This window comes from Protopterus annectens, chromosome 5.part0, assembly GCF_019279795.1.
Source record: "Protopterus annectens isolate FY-2018-M chromosome 5.part0, PAN1.0, whole genome shotgun sequence".
NCBI classification, from domain to species: domain Eukaryota; kingdom Metazoa; phylum Chordata; order Ceratodontiformes; family Protopteridae; genus Protopterus; species Protopterus annectens.
This window is the reverse complement of record NC_056735.1, coordinates 663,542,252-663,558,249: the sequence shown is the minus strand read 5'-3', so window position 1 is coordinate 663,558,249 and position 15,998 is coordinate 663,542,252. Positions and strand designations below refer to the sequence as shown.

Below are 15,998 nucleotides of genomic sequence, written 5' to 3'. Positions count from 1 at the left end.
GTCAATGAGGGACTCTGCCTAACCTGGACTGGGATTTTATTCCAGAGTGAAGGGAGCCTCTGGGTTATGAATCTGTCCCTCCAGCATGTCCTATTTATTTCAGTGCTGAGGTTCAAGTCTCTCGAGCGCGTAGCTTGATGGGATTTGGATTTTCTGAGGTGCAGCATGTCCATTAATTCCGGGTTGGACATGGCTTTATACGTCAGGCACAGATCGCCTCTGAACAGGCGGTATGCCACTGAGTAGAGCTGGAGTTTCTTTAACCGGGCAGCATATGGCATCTGTTTGAGCCCTTTGATCCTCTTGGCGAGGTACTTTTGGGGTTTTTCCAGTTGCTGCAGGTGTCTGGTAAGGTACATCCCAAAAGGGGCATTGTACTCAATTATGGGCCTGATGAGGGATGAGTAAAGAGGCACGATGACCTCCCCTGATCTAGATGTGAATCCCTTCATGATTAGGTGGGCTATATAAAATGTTTTTCTAACCACTTTGGCCACGTGGTTGTCAAATGAGAGATTGCTATCAAGTTGGGTCCCCAGGTCCCTAATTACTTCTTCTGTACTTAATTGATTACCACCTATGTGGTAATTTGTGGGCACTTTGTTTTTGCCAAAGGGGATGACTATACACTTTTTGGCATTTAGCTTGAGGCCATGGCTCTGGCACCAGTTGTCTGTTTCTATGAGGCCCTTTTGGAGGATGCTTGTGTCGGCTGGAGAGTCGATTATGGTGCCCAGTTTGCAGTCATCTGCAAACTTGGTCAGCCACGGTCCTTCCGTGTTGGCCTGTACCTCCGAGAAACATATACCGAACAAGAGAGGTCCCAGGACTGAGCCTTGTGGGACACCACTTGTAACTGGTTTGGAATCTGACATGGCTCCAGCAATTCTAACCATGTGGGTTCTGTCCTTGAGCCAGTTTGCAATCCATCTAGTGACATAGGGGTTTATATTTAAGCTGGTGAGCTTATCTATAATGCCCGAGTGGGGTATTGTATCGAAGGCTTTTGCGAGGTCCAGGTAGGCTGAGTGGACCACCTTCCCCTCGTCAATGGCCTTGGTGACTGTTTCAAAGAAATCAACCAGGTTTAAGAGGCAGGATCTGCCCTTAACAAAGCCGAACTGGGTAGGATCCAGTGACTGTAGGTCCCCAATATCTTTATTTATGAGGTTCATGATGATCCTTTCCATAGCTTTGCAGACCAAGCTAGTCAGGCTTATGGGGCGATAGTTTCCAGGATCCGTTGAGGCACCACCTTTATGGAGAGGGACCACTGTTGCTGTACGCCACTCTTTGGGTACATATCCTGTAGTAAGGCTGAGATTGAACAGTAGTTTTATGTTTGGGTTTAGCTCTTCTTGGAGTTCATGTAGGACGCAGCCCGGGACACCGTCTGGTCCCATTGATGCTGTGTTTTTGCTTTGGAGAGGGCGGCTCTTACCTGAGCATCTGAGATGTCAGGGGGGCAGCACTCTGCTGGGATAGATATTTGCCCTTTTGGTGATGAGGGGGGGGGGGAGTTTGCGCTGAACCTGTCAGCTAGGATGTTGGCAATGTCTGTGGGTTCAGTGTATTTTTTGTCATTTTGGACTAATTCTGAGCATATCTGGGAATTACCACCCAGGTTCCTAACATAACTAACGAAAGCCTTGTGATTATCCTTAGTGTCCTGTGCAATGTTTCTCTCGAAGCTGGCCTTAGACAATTTTATGAGTGCCCGTATTTTTTTGCTAATACTGATCAGTGATGCCTTCCCTTTTTGGGATTTTGCTCTATCATTTAGTAGCTTCCTCCTTCTATTGTATAGTTTGTTTATGGCTGGGGTCCACCAGACAGGACGTCTGCCTTTGGAGGATTGGGTCTTGGTTTTATTTGGGATCGCATGATCCATGCATTCCTGAAGGTGTTCATAGAATGCGTTTATAAAGGATTCTGCGGTCTGGGCCATATTTTCCACAGGCCCGGTGGCTTTGAAGGATTCCACCTCGGTTTTGAGGAGTGTGAAATTTGCTTTAGAGAAGTTTTTCACTGTGGTTTTCTGGGCAGGGGTTGGGGTCGGGATGTGAATATCCAGTGAGATTAGTTTATGGTCTGATCTTACCAGTGAGGGATACACTTCTGGTCTGGAGCATAGAGTCCCCATGTTGGTGATGATCAGGTCCAGTATGTTTTCCCCTCTTGTGGGATTGGTAACAAGTTGTTCCATAGCATTTGAATTTATAAATTCTAGGAACCTTTGGGCTAGGGTGTTGGAGCTAGAGTAATGCTCCCAGTCTATGTTTGGGTAGTTGAAGTCGCCCAATATAATGGTGTTTGGAGAGACCTTCATATTTTCCAGTGTTCTCAGAAAGGCCGAGTGGGGTTCCTGGGTTTGGGAGGGTGGTCTGTAGCAGGCTATAAACTGGAAGGCAGTTTTACCCACTGTTAGTTGCACATGGATAGTTTCTGATGCTTTGTGCTTTGCCACCAACCTGGAGGTGTGGGTATCTTTGATGAATATCGATACTCCCCCTCCTTTTGTGGTTCGGTTCAAGTTTTAGGGCCGAAAAGCATGGTATGAGGTCTAACCTGGTAGTGCTGGGGTGCTCTCGGGAGCCCTGAATCAGGTTTCTGTTACTGCACAGATATCGATGTTCTCCATGCTAAGGAGAGTTTTGAGTGCATGCATCTTGAGGTTTAGACTTCTGGCGTTGAGTAGCATTACTCTTAGTTTCTTATCCCTTGTGATACCTATGGAGGTGGGTTTGTCTTTTGAGCCTTGCCTAAATAAGGCACTATGGGGGTAGCAAGAGCCTTTGCCAATATCCGAAAGCCCAGGGGTGACAGGTGCAAGCCGTCCCTAGCGAAGTATCGTGGCTTGTCGAGCATATCATCCCACGCTGACAGGCATTGGATCCCCTTTGAATGACACCAATACTTAAGCCAATTGTTGAAATTGATCATCTTGTCTTCATATTGTGGCATCATTCTTGGTGAGGGTAAGATGCTACTCAAGGTCAGGGTCATACCGGCCTGGGCTACATGCTCAGAGAACTCCTTTATGTCTCTTTTCATGTAGTCCAGGGAGGTACGTCTCAGGTCATTCACACCAGCATGGACAATGACTGAGTCATATTTGTACCTGCCTTGGACAGGCTGCTCACCGTGACCCTCTCCTTGTTCAGCCTGGTGAGCGGGACGTCAGTGTGCCTGACGATAGAGTCACCTATTACAAGTGTATCAGGTGTGTTGTTTAGTCTTAAGGGCTGTGACTGTTCGGCACACTGGCTTTGTGAGATATGTGTTGCACGTGTTTTGTTTTGGGGTAGCGGTTGCTTGGGTGTCTGCTTTGGAGGTTTCTGCTGCTTAGGCAGATCTTTATTTAGCACCTCCAAGTATGTTTTTGTGCGATTATGTGTTTGGTTTGCTGTCGTGGTAGGTCTATGTGAGACTGGAATTGTAGTGAGTGTGGTTTCCTTCTCCTCCTGACTGGTTATGCCAGTACTGAGTTGAGAGAGCTTAGCCTCCAGTTTGGCTATATGGTTGCATCTCTCACGTGTGTTGGAATTTGTTGGGAGGAGGAGAGGGTTGTCTGTGTACATGAGGCGGTTGTAACATTGCCTCAAGATTCCCAGATTCACCAGCTGGACCGGAGAGAAGATTGACAACTGACCTTTGGACATGCTAGAATAATATTGGGAATTCCTTAATAATTGAAAACAAGGGCCAGTGGGGAGTGAGGGCGTAGTGCTTTTAATTTTTAGTGCTGACTTATATAATTGCTTTAGCGAGCAAGTGCCAGGTAACTTAAGTGCAATGTATTACAGGTAACTTAAATGCAAAAATGACAAACAGTAACTTTCTTTCAAGTGAAACAAGGAAATAAGTACAGTAAGCAATGCAGATATCACTAGTGATCCACAGAAGTGCTGAGAAGCCGCGTATTAAGTGGAATTAGCGTTCCAGGGAAATAACAAGCAAACAAACAACAAGCATATAAACAAAGCTAGATTCAGTCTTAGATGTCAAAAAAAATTCCTACTACAACTGCATAATATGGGTATCTCACAATGTACTTCTTTACTTTATGCAATGTTATATGCAAAAGACAGGAGGGCAGTTATTGTGCTACAGGCAGGTTTAACGCCATGTTGAGTATTGGTTCATGAATGGTCCTTTAAGAGATGCTGGAGTACTTGTTTATGGACACATATTTCCAATATTTTTGAAGGGGGGATAAGATGGCAAAGGGTCTGAAATTAGATATCTCGGTAGAAGTGTCATTTTTGTGGAGAGGGACAATATGGCAATTTTTCCAGACTATACAGATATCAATCAGTAAAAAACAAAAGAAAAGTGTAGCAAGACTAGACTTTCCACTGTGTGATTCCTTAAATCTCTTGGATTAGAAGCACTATGGGATATATGCAAATAACCTTTTAAGGACATCAGGTGATTCAGCTATATAGCAGTTCTATAGGTTTATTATTTTTTTTATTTTTAAGTCTATTTATGAACAAATTCAGGTCAATAAAACTAAACTCTACTAGCTGTAAACACACACATATCAGCATGGTATTAATACAGCATAAATGAAATGTTTGGCTAGCGTTTAGAAACACAGGGTTGTTGTACCCAGCTGATATCTATCACCATTAGTGTGTCTGCAAAATATCCCAATCAACAAACTACAACAAGTAAAAAGGTCACACAGAAAAAAAAACAATCAGTAAAAAACAAAAGAATAATCTAGCAATGCTAGACTTTCCACCAAATGATTCCTTAACCTTCTTATGGTATATATGCAAATGACCCTTTAAGGACATGAGGTGTTTCAGCTATATAGCAGTTCTGAATGTATGTCCATGACTTTTTTCTTTTTAAGTCTATTTATGAACAAGTTCAGGCCAATAAAGCCCAACCTCACTATACTTATATGTTCTTAACATGGATGCCAAGATTTACCTCTCAAGGTTTGCTCTTTAGCTGAATTTTTTGACATCCATGTCTCAAACACATAATATGCTTGTTACGATCAGTGATTTGATCATAATCCACTATATTACTTGCCTTCCTGCATTCTCTCTGGAAATCTATAAAATCTATCCCTTAAAAAAGAAAATAATTGTGACATGGTAGACAGAGAGAAGAAATCACTAGAGGAGACACAGAAACATACAAAGAAAGGCAACTATGGATGAGAAAAAACTGCAGAAGAAGCAAAGAGCTGATCATACAACATAGACATGGGATTAGGGAAGATGTGTCACAGGAAGAGCTTAGAAAAACATTACATTTTGAGGGGGAAGGTATTAGAGGCTTAACAAAGTTCATATAAAACACTGTATGATAATACTACATACATGCAGTTAACAGTACATTTCCTCACGCAGTTGCTAGCCAAAACATACAGTATATGCACCTACAGTGCAGTGCACAAAGGGATTATTATACAATGACATTTTATTATTGGGTAAAAATGATCATGGTGATTAGGCAGACCACTTAGTATGCCATTGTAAATTAAACACTCACAAAAAAAGTGTGATCACAGAACTAAAGAAAAGGAGTACAGGTATGTGCAGCTATAGCTACTAAAAACAAAAACTACAGCCCACAGATGCTATGCTCTGGTAAGCAGATAAACAAATTACATTGGGCAAGACACTGAAGTACAAACATTTACCCTCCTGAAAGACGCAAAAAAGAAAACAAATCACTACAAAATAATGTAATAAAAAGTTCAAATGAGATTTTAGGAGTCTGTAAGTATCCTGACATAAGGATCAGGCTTCGTGGCTTCATGTGTACTGCTGATTTACTTGAAAGAAAAGGTGGCAGATAGTGCACTCATGCTACTGTGCACTGTGCAAGTATCAACACTTGCATAACTTGGTACATTTAGACTCCAAGATGGCAAGAAGTGACAGACAAAAAAGGTCAGAAACACAATGTCATTATTTAAAAAAAATGAAGTAATGGCTTTCTTTTAAATAATGACACCAATAATCTACTTCTTGGTGTAAGTTACTATTATTTACCTACGGCTGTTTTGTTTTTGCTCTCTTGGACTTCACTGTCAAGATGAAAACATGGCAGCCATGGATAAACTAAGCATTACTCACACATAGTCATGGATTACTGCTAATGTATAATCCTAGGCTTCATTGACCCAACTGCTGGACTAGATTAACAGTTTAAATGTTTAGGACACTAATTTAGACAATTGCACCTTAAAAAAGCTATAGATATTTGTAGTGGTGCATCTCAGTCGGACTTGGTGAACAGATGAGTGTTGTGGCAACAGGCACAGTCCTGATGACACATATTGGTACCATTTTTTTTTTACCACTGATGAATTATTGCCTTGTTGAACTTGTCCATCAAACAGATGCCTTCAGGCATTTAAACATTCTATAGAACAGAGGAAATAAATGAGCAGAGAGGAACTGTTTAACAATGAAACCGGGTCAAATAAATAATCAGGTAATGCAAGAGCAGATTTACTCTGGCAGAGAAGTAAGCAGCAGATTCAAGCTTAGTAGGGAAATACTTGAACAGGATGTCCTTAGTGTTACATGACAGAAGCACGCACAAGCTGTGTCCTGATTGCCAAGTACTTCAGCAATATGTTTTTGGTATAACAGCTGGTCTGTTAATTATCTAGTAATTTTCTTTCATTAATTACTGATTTTTTTTAATTTTCTAAGGCTTGTGTGACATACACTTTACTATATTTTTGAAAGTACTTATAATCAATTTGTATATTGCACAATTGTCTAGGCAGTTAGTTTAGAAATAATAATAGAAATCATATTGCATATCACTGGTTTCTTATTTGCACTGATCAGGGAGGTCTCTAGATACTCTCATGGTTAACACACTTAAAAAAATTCTTGCAAATGTTTTGCATGTTGCCAAAAATTCAGTTTCTGCAGAATTACAGAAAAGGACAAATAACTTACCACAGTCTTGTTCATCACTGCCATCAATACAATCTTTCCATCCATTGCACTGACTTCTCATAGGGATGCAAGTTCCATCTTTGCATTTGAATTGTTTGGGGCAAGCTGTTGATGTAATGTAAACAATTATTTATAAACTTTTTACAATATAGAACATTTTGATATTTTGTGATTTTCACTTTGTAGAAGACATACACCAAAATAAAGGCAATTTCTAATCCTGGTCAGGTTGATATAGCAGAATGCATTAATCTTTTACAGCCACCAGCCTGGATTGGAGGCAGAGACGGGTAAAGTCCTAAAAGCTAATCTGAGTTAAGCTGTTGTTTCAGGTACTTGAAGGATGGCATGCCTATCCTTAGAGGGAGTAATGGTGGTTGTTGCACACCTTGCACCATGGCTTCAAAGACAGGGCCCCATAGGACTGTAGAAGCTTGTCGTGCTCAAGTTGGTGATGTTAGCCTCTGTTATTTCATGTAAGGGAGCACTCATGTACAAATTCAGGGAGCATAGGCAGCTCTCATGGTGATACATACTTTAATAACCAGAGGAGGACTTCAGTTCATTAATGAAAATGCTTTCATTGTCACAATGCCAGCTAAAGTGGAAGTGCAAACCAACCTCATGGCTGCCTAGATAAAAGCCCCTTAGAGGATTGATTGCTGACAGGTAAAGGGAGGGAAAGCAGTACAGTTAAAAAAAATCTTCACCCTACAGACCTGTTGACCTTAAGGTATCAGTCATAGTTGATTACACAACATCTCAGAATGGACATTTACTGATTTAATAGATAGTTATGACAGATTTAGTTATGCTTATGCCATATAAAAACAGTATTCATAAAGTGAGAAGTGAAGCTTCAATTCATATTTACTTACGATCTCCATAACTAAAGGCACGGTATTCAATATAAAATCCTTTCCGTGTAACTGATTCATCTGAATGAAAATGGATGGTCACAAATGGGTCATGTATTTTACTTTTCTTGATATCACCCATGGAGTTACAGTATCTGTAGGAAAACAAGTGAAGACATTTGTTACTGTCTGACCTGAGGGCATTTCTTATTAGTGACATCACTGCAGCCGTACAAGTTAGCTTCATCTTATTTTCATCCAGTGTATCTTGTCTGTCCAAGACATACAAAAACCTAAATTTATAATTTTTGAGAAGTAAAGGATTAGGTTTAGTACACTCATAATCAGTAATATATACAAAATTCTTGATGAAAAATGATTTACTCAGTATGTAGCCGCTGATTTTTTTTAAATTTCCTGAGCATATTTTATATATCTATTTATTTGATACTTGATGTCTGAGATGGTAGGCCGATCCTGAAAAGATCTAAATGGCAGTGGTTTGAGCCAAAGCAATGTGCAACATGCTTAAGGAAATAATTTAGCAGTGCAAATGTAATAAATCATACAGTTCATTGGACACATACAAATGAAGAAAACGTTCACCCTGCATATGCTAAATAGTACATTATAATACAGTACGAAGGTAATAAATGCATAAGTAAAAGTAAAAATATGTAAATAAGTACATTATAATACAGTAAGAAGGTAATAAATGCATAAGTAAAAGAGCAGTTACACCAGTTATATACATACAATGTCAGGCATTGCCTCAGTCTGACTCCTCAAAATACAAATTCTGTACATTTGTTTACAAAAAAAAAAAACAGAGAACATTCCTACTATTTTAAAAAAACAATTGCTGGTATCTAGTTTCCTAGTTCTTTTATTTCATTTCCGATAGGATGTAAGAACTCTGGAATAAGCTGTTAGTAGTATATTGCTGCATTTTAAGGTGATCAAAGTGTCACTTGACAGATAATAGAGCAAACCGTATACACCTTCTGATGCCCTGCACTGGCCCAGTAATCCAAGAGCCTCAGTCCTCACCACTGGCAACAGTCCCTTAAGAGGACACAGAGATCACAGTAATTCTGGGGATAGTTTCTCCGTTTTATTCAGATACCCAATAAGACTCTCCACTGGCACAGCTATAGAGTTGAGATCTCAGCTGAGTGGTCAAGCCAAAACCTCCAGCACCCTCTCTGTCCAATCAGTGCTTTTTCTCCCTACCCAACTAACTGACACATACACACACACACACACACACACACACACACACTTTGAGGTTTGATTTATATACAAACATGCACACACACCTGGGAAAGGCTAGCACAGGTTTACTAGCTATGCTCCCTTCTGCCGAGACTATAAGGTAGTTCCAGCTGCCACCAGTCACTCTTATCAGCTACTTTAAGGCCCTTAGCAAAGGGTGTCCAATCCTACTGTGCAATGTTACTATTAATCCAAATGGTAGTCTGACCAAGAGCAAGGCTATTTAGGAGTGACCTGTAAGTGTCACCATATAGATATGCAAGTACTCTAACTTAAATAGCTCTAAACAAACCAGCCATGATTAAAAAGTTTAAATATATTTGATAATAAATAATAAAAGAACAAGACAATACTTCAGATTTTAATTGCAGTAACATGCACTAAAATACATATGTGTGTGTGTGTGTGTGTGTGTGTGTGTGTGTGTGTGTGTGATACACACACACACACACACACACACACACACACACACACACACACACACACACACACACACACACACACATACACACACACACACAAACACACACACACACACAAACACACACACACACACACACACACACATGTATATATATATATATATATATATATATATATATATATATTGATATCAAAATGTGGATCATTTGTTACATGTTACAGAAGTGTTTCCATTTAAATTGGACCAAACACACACAGAAAAAAAAATTATCTAACATACATCTGCTTGTCCAGGACTTAATAACATTTTACACAACTATGTTCCCAGTCAGTCATTACAATCCAGTCACCAAAAGCTCCTGTCTGTCAACAAACCTATCACACCTGCTAGGCATTGTCTTTACTAGTAACATCTCTGAGGCCTGGAATCCTTACCTGCATCCATCAGGTTAGTACACTCCCTCCCATCTTTCAAAACCATTCTGAAAAGCTGGTTCTGGTCACTAGTCCGTAGTTTGTTTAAGAAGGTAGTCTGTATAGTAAAATGGACCTACATGTAGTAGACCTAAATAGATATTTCCCCTTCTTTTAAAACATCTTTATTAAATCAGATTTTAAACACTGACATAAATACACATAATTTAATAGAAAAGAAAACAAACTGTTGTAACATTTTCTTTGTTACATTCATGTAGTATATTATTTATGTTTTCTTTTTAGCAATTATCATTCATTACAACATTAAATAAATTGATCAATTCCTGTCTTTTCTTAAACCTCACTTCTCCTCCTGAACACTATTATGCATTTATTGTTCCCACAAATTCCATTCATTTCTGTGTAATTTTTTTCTTCCCTTTTTGAAAGATCACGTACGGTTCTTTTATCTACTTTACAATAGTCAGTACTTTAATTACAGTTGGTTTATATTTTTGAGCTCCATTTTCTAGTAAATGCGTTTTTGGCAGCCCATTACATTCACATTCAACTTAGTAAGGCCTTACTATGTCTAGGCAATTCAGATCATATGTCCCAGCTCAAAAGAATAATTTCCTTATTTGTAGTCATTTGCTCACCCAACATTTCTGGCAAAGTGCTCTGTAAAAACTTGTTTAAAACTGCCAATTCATTGTAATTCCCAAAGAAAACATATTCTAAACTACTTCACTCTTTCCCATCACACTTCCAGCAGCCTGGATAGTACCTCCTCCAGACACACTTATATCATCTATATGGTCTTCTGTAAGGTATGGAGGGAGCCAGACATAGGGAAGCCTGTCCCATGTAAACCTGACAGAGTGCTTTGGACCCCAAAGGATAGGCAACACTGGAGCAAGGGCCCACTTGTCAACTCCATTATGGTATCTGTGACAACCAAAAGTGAAGTCCCAAAGGACATGCACATTCTCCATCCAGTTATAATGATTCCAGGATGATGGGTAGACCTAGAAAGTGAGTATATATGTTGAGTACCTTTTCCATCAGAGTGATGAACTACTTGGTATATATGATGAGGTTTCAGAGAGACCAGGTGGGCAAAACTATTGAAACTTTGAAACAGCTGACAACCGAGGAAACCGCAAAAATAACTGGAAACTCGGGTGGCTAAAATTAATTCTATTTGCTTGCTGTCCATGAATCTGTTACATAATGCAGTGGGTGGGTTAGTTAGATCAACTGGTTTAAGCACAGCAAGTGCAATGTCAGGTATGACTAAGCCTTACAGACATTGCAGAACACTTCAAGGTAGCTTTTGTCAATGCCCCTCTTTGATAGAACCTCTCTGCTTGGACAGAATGTCAAGGATAAACTTTTGCAATGTGAGCAAGAGGGTCAGATGCCCACTGCTTTGTAGAAACCAAAAGAGCATCAAAGATATCTAGTTTTCTAAATCCCAACAACTCCAGCACAGGAAAAAGTACAACGAAGGATCCTGAGTTAGAGGAATTTTCTATGCTAACAGCCACCAAAGATGCAGAGGTGGTCTGCACTAACACAGGTTCAAATCGACCTCTCTAAGGTTCCATCATTATGAACCCTGAATGGGTGGTTGACTGTCCCACTCTGGAGGCAATCAGGGGACATCATTTCCTGCATCCAATTGCATGGCTGGTTATCATGCAAGGCAAATGGATAAATGAAATCATATCAAGAGGCTACTCTACTCCATTTTAAAAACTGGCCAAACAACCACCCTTCCATCTATTGATGTTTAAGCGCCATCATTTCTAAGGAGTGTGGCCCAACATGAGATGCAAATTGCTAATTAAAAAGAGCTATCCAGAAGGTCTCACCAGACCAAAAAGGTTCTGGATTTTTCTTTTTTTCTTCTTCCTGGTGTCAAAAAAAAAAGCAGGACCTTGGACTGATTCTAGACTTCAGTCATCTGAATCAATATATCGCAGAGTCATTTGGAATGGTCACAGTGCAATCCTCCCTACCATGCTTACAGGCAGGAGACTAAATGTGTTCTTTGGCTCTCCAGCACAATTACCTACAAATTAAAACAGAACAATTGTCAAGGAGATTCCTATGCTTTCAGGTGGGGTCAGTAATTATGAATTCAGAACCTTGCCTTCAGACTTATCACAGCGCTCTAGGTGTTTATCAAGTGCATGACACAAGTTGCAGCTCACATACATTGCCTAGGGGTGATAGTATTTCCCTGTATAGAAAACTGTCTCATTTTTGTAATTACAATCAGCAAGAAAAGGAGAGTAGTATTACAGTATTGCTGGAACTGAACTCACCCTCAAGTCTTGGTGAATACCTTCACATGGTCAACCCTGTTTTTTACAAAATCTCACCAAGGTGACACTGAAATATAGACTGTATTTTCTATAGAATATATCATGGAGAAAGGGTGGTTAAAAAATAAACTAAATAAAACTGGGTGCATAGGTCCTAATATAAAAAAATATCCATTCCTGGTATATGCATTGGTGCCAGGACTGGAAAAAACAGTGTAGAATCCACAGGACATGGAGACATTCTTACCATAGCATTAGGCCAGGTCGAGGAGGAGGATAATACCCAAAACACCCCCCCCCCCCCGTGTGACTGAAAGAAATAGTCTACAAAAACACAGAAACTGACAGGCCAAAAAAGAGGCATAGAGATGACAAAGAGGACTGTTGAGGATAAGGAAGAAATGATTATTATTAATCAAGAAGCCCAGAAGTTCCATGCAAATGATATGCAGAAAGATTAAGGGAGAAATTAGTAGAAAGAAAAATACTTGCCCATATAAAACTGTCAAAACCTTCAAATGAACATTTGTATTTATTAATATAAAATATCCATGAAAAGCATTACATTGATACAGAAACTGTGGACCACTTAGAAAAAGAAGTGACAATGGAAGTGTTAAAATATAAAGAACAAAACCCAGAGGTTTTTGAAAGGTATAAAATGGAAACATAAGCATGGTAGGGAAAGAAAAAGAGATCTTTTTTAGTGCAATATAAAAACAAAGGAGAAAGCCAAATTAAACATTACAAAAAGCAGCTCCAAAGATATTTGGAGAGCTATACAGACAAAGGCACCCCGATATGGAAAAATTCATAAGGTAAAAAAAAAAAAAAAAGGAAAGGAGGAATGTAGATAATAGGACTGATAAAGTAGAAGTTAAACAGATATAAAATGAAGTTATGAATTATCTGCAAAATTAAACATTTAATGTGGAGAATCCAGCATAGACAATGTTGCATCATGATGGAGCAATAGGTACCCAGACTAAGCAGCAGAAAGAGGAGCGAGAGGTATCTGAAGAAGATTTGCCAGATAGTTAAGTTATGGTATGAAAGTCCAGTTGAACTTGCACATTAGACAATGGACCAGGAAGTAGTGGCAACTCTGACATGGGTAATATTGCAGAGTGATGGACCAATGGGTTCCCATATGAAAGAGTAGCAGATGAAACAGGGTGCATTTGAAGAGAATATGTCACAGGAAGGTGTTCTGAAACTTTCTTACAAGAAACACAGAACAAAGAAGATGCTCTCAGTCCATAAGAAAATGATTTAAGGGAAGACCTGCTTGATTTACTTCAGATGGATACACATATTAATATAAATAAAAGAACTGGATTCCAAAAAGTAAATCAGACCCAGAATGTTAGAAGATTAGTGAAACAGATGAACACAGTAATCAGGACTATTAAGAGAAATTTACCTGAACTACATAATTAAATAGAATATATTATTATGCAACCAAGCTAATTGTATTAACGTGACCATGAAACAGTGACAAACCACTTTGGAGTTGAGTCAAGACAAATGGCAAATTATTATTCTAGGGATGCAAATTCAAAGGAGGATATTCCAGGGTGAATCTTTGTCACTCCTACTGTTTTGTCTTGCCCTTAACCCATTAAGCTCCCAGAAACCATCCTTGTTTAAAGACTTTGCATCTTCTTTTTGTGGATGAGTTAAAATTGTATAGTTCATCAGTTGAGGAGCTGAAAGCACAACTACAAATGGTTAAAATGTTCTCATATTAGATAAGAATGACATCTGGTCTTGTTGATAAATGTGCAAAAGTAACATTTAAAACAGAAAGACTTTAGCATCAGGAAAATATCAATCTGGACCAGGAATGTGATATAAAGGAACTTGAGAAGGAGGGAATGTATAAGTCCTTGGGAATAGATGAAGGCTCAGCAATAAGACATGAACAAATGAAAATAAAACTCAATAAAGAATATTCATAAATAATACCTGTTCTGCGGTTTATGTGGGACAAACATTCAGACCACTCAAATTCAGAATTTCGGAACATTATAGTGATATGAGGCACAAGAAATTTACCAATGCTTTATATAAGCACTCTCAGGTACACAACAGTAAAGAAAATAAATGGATTATTAAATTGGGGGGAGGGTCTCTTCTCGCCAGGACTTAATGAGTACCTTTAATTAGGACTGTGGATTAATCAATTAATTTAGAGTTCCACCTAGTGGTTGTATTTAAAAGGAGAAAAAAGGTTTTACCTCTTTATTGCACTGATGAAGGCTATGCAATTTTTACAGCCGAAACCAGTCTGTTTTGTCTTCTTTTTACTATGTTTTTGAGCTAATATGGATTAAATACTAAATGTTACAGTCTGCTGGCTTCCCTGTGTTTTGTATTGCTAAGAGTTGTTTGGAGTCTTGCAGTTGCCGTACTTGCAGTGGCTGTTTTAACTTAGATATAAAAATCAGTACATACCAATATTTATTTATTTATTTTTGTTTACTGGGGTAGTGTACTGTTCAATACTGGCCAACTTCTGGCTCAGCTCAGGTGAAATACAAAACATCTCACAAACAAAAATACAGAAATGTAAGAAATAAAATAGTTCAGACACCTTACATAGAAACATATGTATATACATTTCAGTGATCAAGCACAGTATAATGTACAGTTAACAAGAGTCAATGAACAATGTATACATTCATTTCTAATGTGAATCAATCTTTAGTGAATCTTGAGAGAGGAGAAGGACTCACAAAGTAGATAGGTTAGGTGATATTTCCTGTGTTAAAATAGTAGCAATTGGTTTGGATGAAGCAATGCTATCTCAGTTACATTCTGAATTTGGAATAACTGTTAATTTCCTTAATGCCAATGGGGCGAGCTTGCCAAACAGTAGGTGCCTGAGAGGAGAAGGCATGTGCAGTGCTCAGGAGATTGGTTCTAGAGGTAATGAGAGTTGGTGCGGATTGTGAGTAGTCTCTCAGGTTATATGATGAGATTTTATTCATGAAATCTAGATGCAAGGGGAGTAATTGTGTGGAGATGGAATACTTTGTAGAGTTGAGATTGTAAAAGTAGGCAAGATCTTTGTTTTATGGGTAACTATATGGCTTTTTCTAAGGTGATACAGTGATGCTCCCAGAGAATTGAGTTTGTAATGAATCAGCAGATGCTGTTAGAGATCGTCCGGAGTGGGGCAATGTTTTTCTTGGAAACAGAAGCAAAAATTAGAAGTCCATATTAAAGTTTTGAAAGGAGAACTCCTTTGCCAGTGGATGCTCTGCCTGGTTGGAATAGAAAACTGGGGATCTTTTTTGGCTAGAATAGGATGAGTTTACATTGGGTATAACTTTGTCTATGTTTTATGTATTCCTTGTTCTGTAGGAGGTATGGGCCTTCTTGATACTGATTACATGTATAGATCTGTAGTCGTGGGACTGCATACCTATCTGCTGATCTCAGCAGAATCCAAACATAGTGAACATTTTAAAACATGAGGGGAAGTCTAAGATGACATCTTTCCATAGTTTAGCTGAATCATTTTAGAATAAAGCAGGAATAAAAATCAAATCAGAAGTAGACAAAAATCAGACAGCAAATGAATGTGCCCTAACCCCCCCCCCCCAAAAAAAAAAAAAAAGAATATAGGAAAAAGGATCATGTGAGAAGGAAAGAAAAGTGGAAAACCCATAAATATAGTGGCAAATACAGAGACCTCCTGGAACACCCTCATTTTGTCTAAGATTTGATGCAGGAATGGTTAA

At 38.9% G+C, this 15,998-nt stretch overlaps 1 protein-coding gene and 1 pseudogene across 1 annotated transcript in view; both read right to left on the bottom strand.

The window, feature by feature from the left end:
- Positions 1-15,998, bottom strand: part of LOC122802743 (suppressor of tumorigenicity 14 protein homolog) — a 910,319-nt gene that overhangs the window by 418,314 nt on the left and 476,007 nt on the right. Inside the window, exons 11-12 of the mRNA XM_044072511.1 lie at positions 7,823-7,956; positions 6,945-7,049 (exon numbers count right to left, since the gene is read on the bottom strand). Of these exons, the coding sequence (XP_043928446.1) occupies positions 6,945-7,049; positions 7,823-7,956 (239 nt within the window). The remainder of the gene's footprint in view (positions 1-6,944; positions 7,050-7,822; positions 7,957-15,998) is intronic.
- On the bottom strand, positions 9,424-9,565 carry LOC122803026 (annotated as a pseudogene).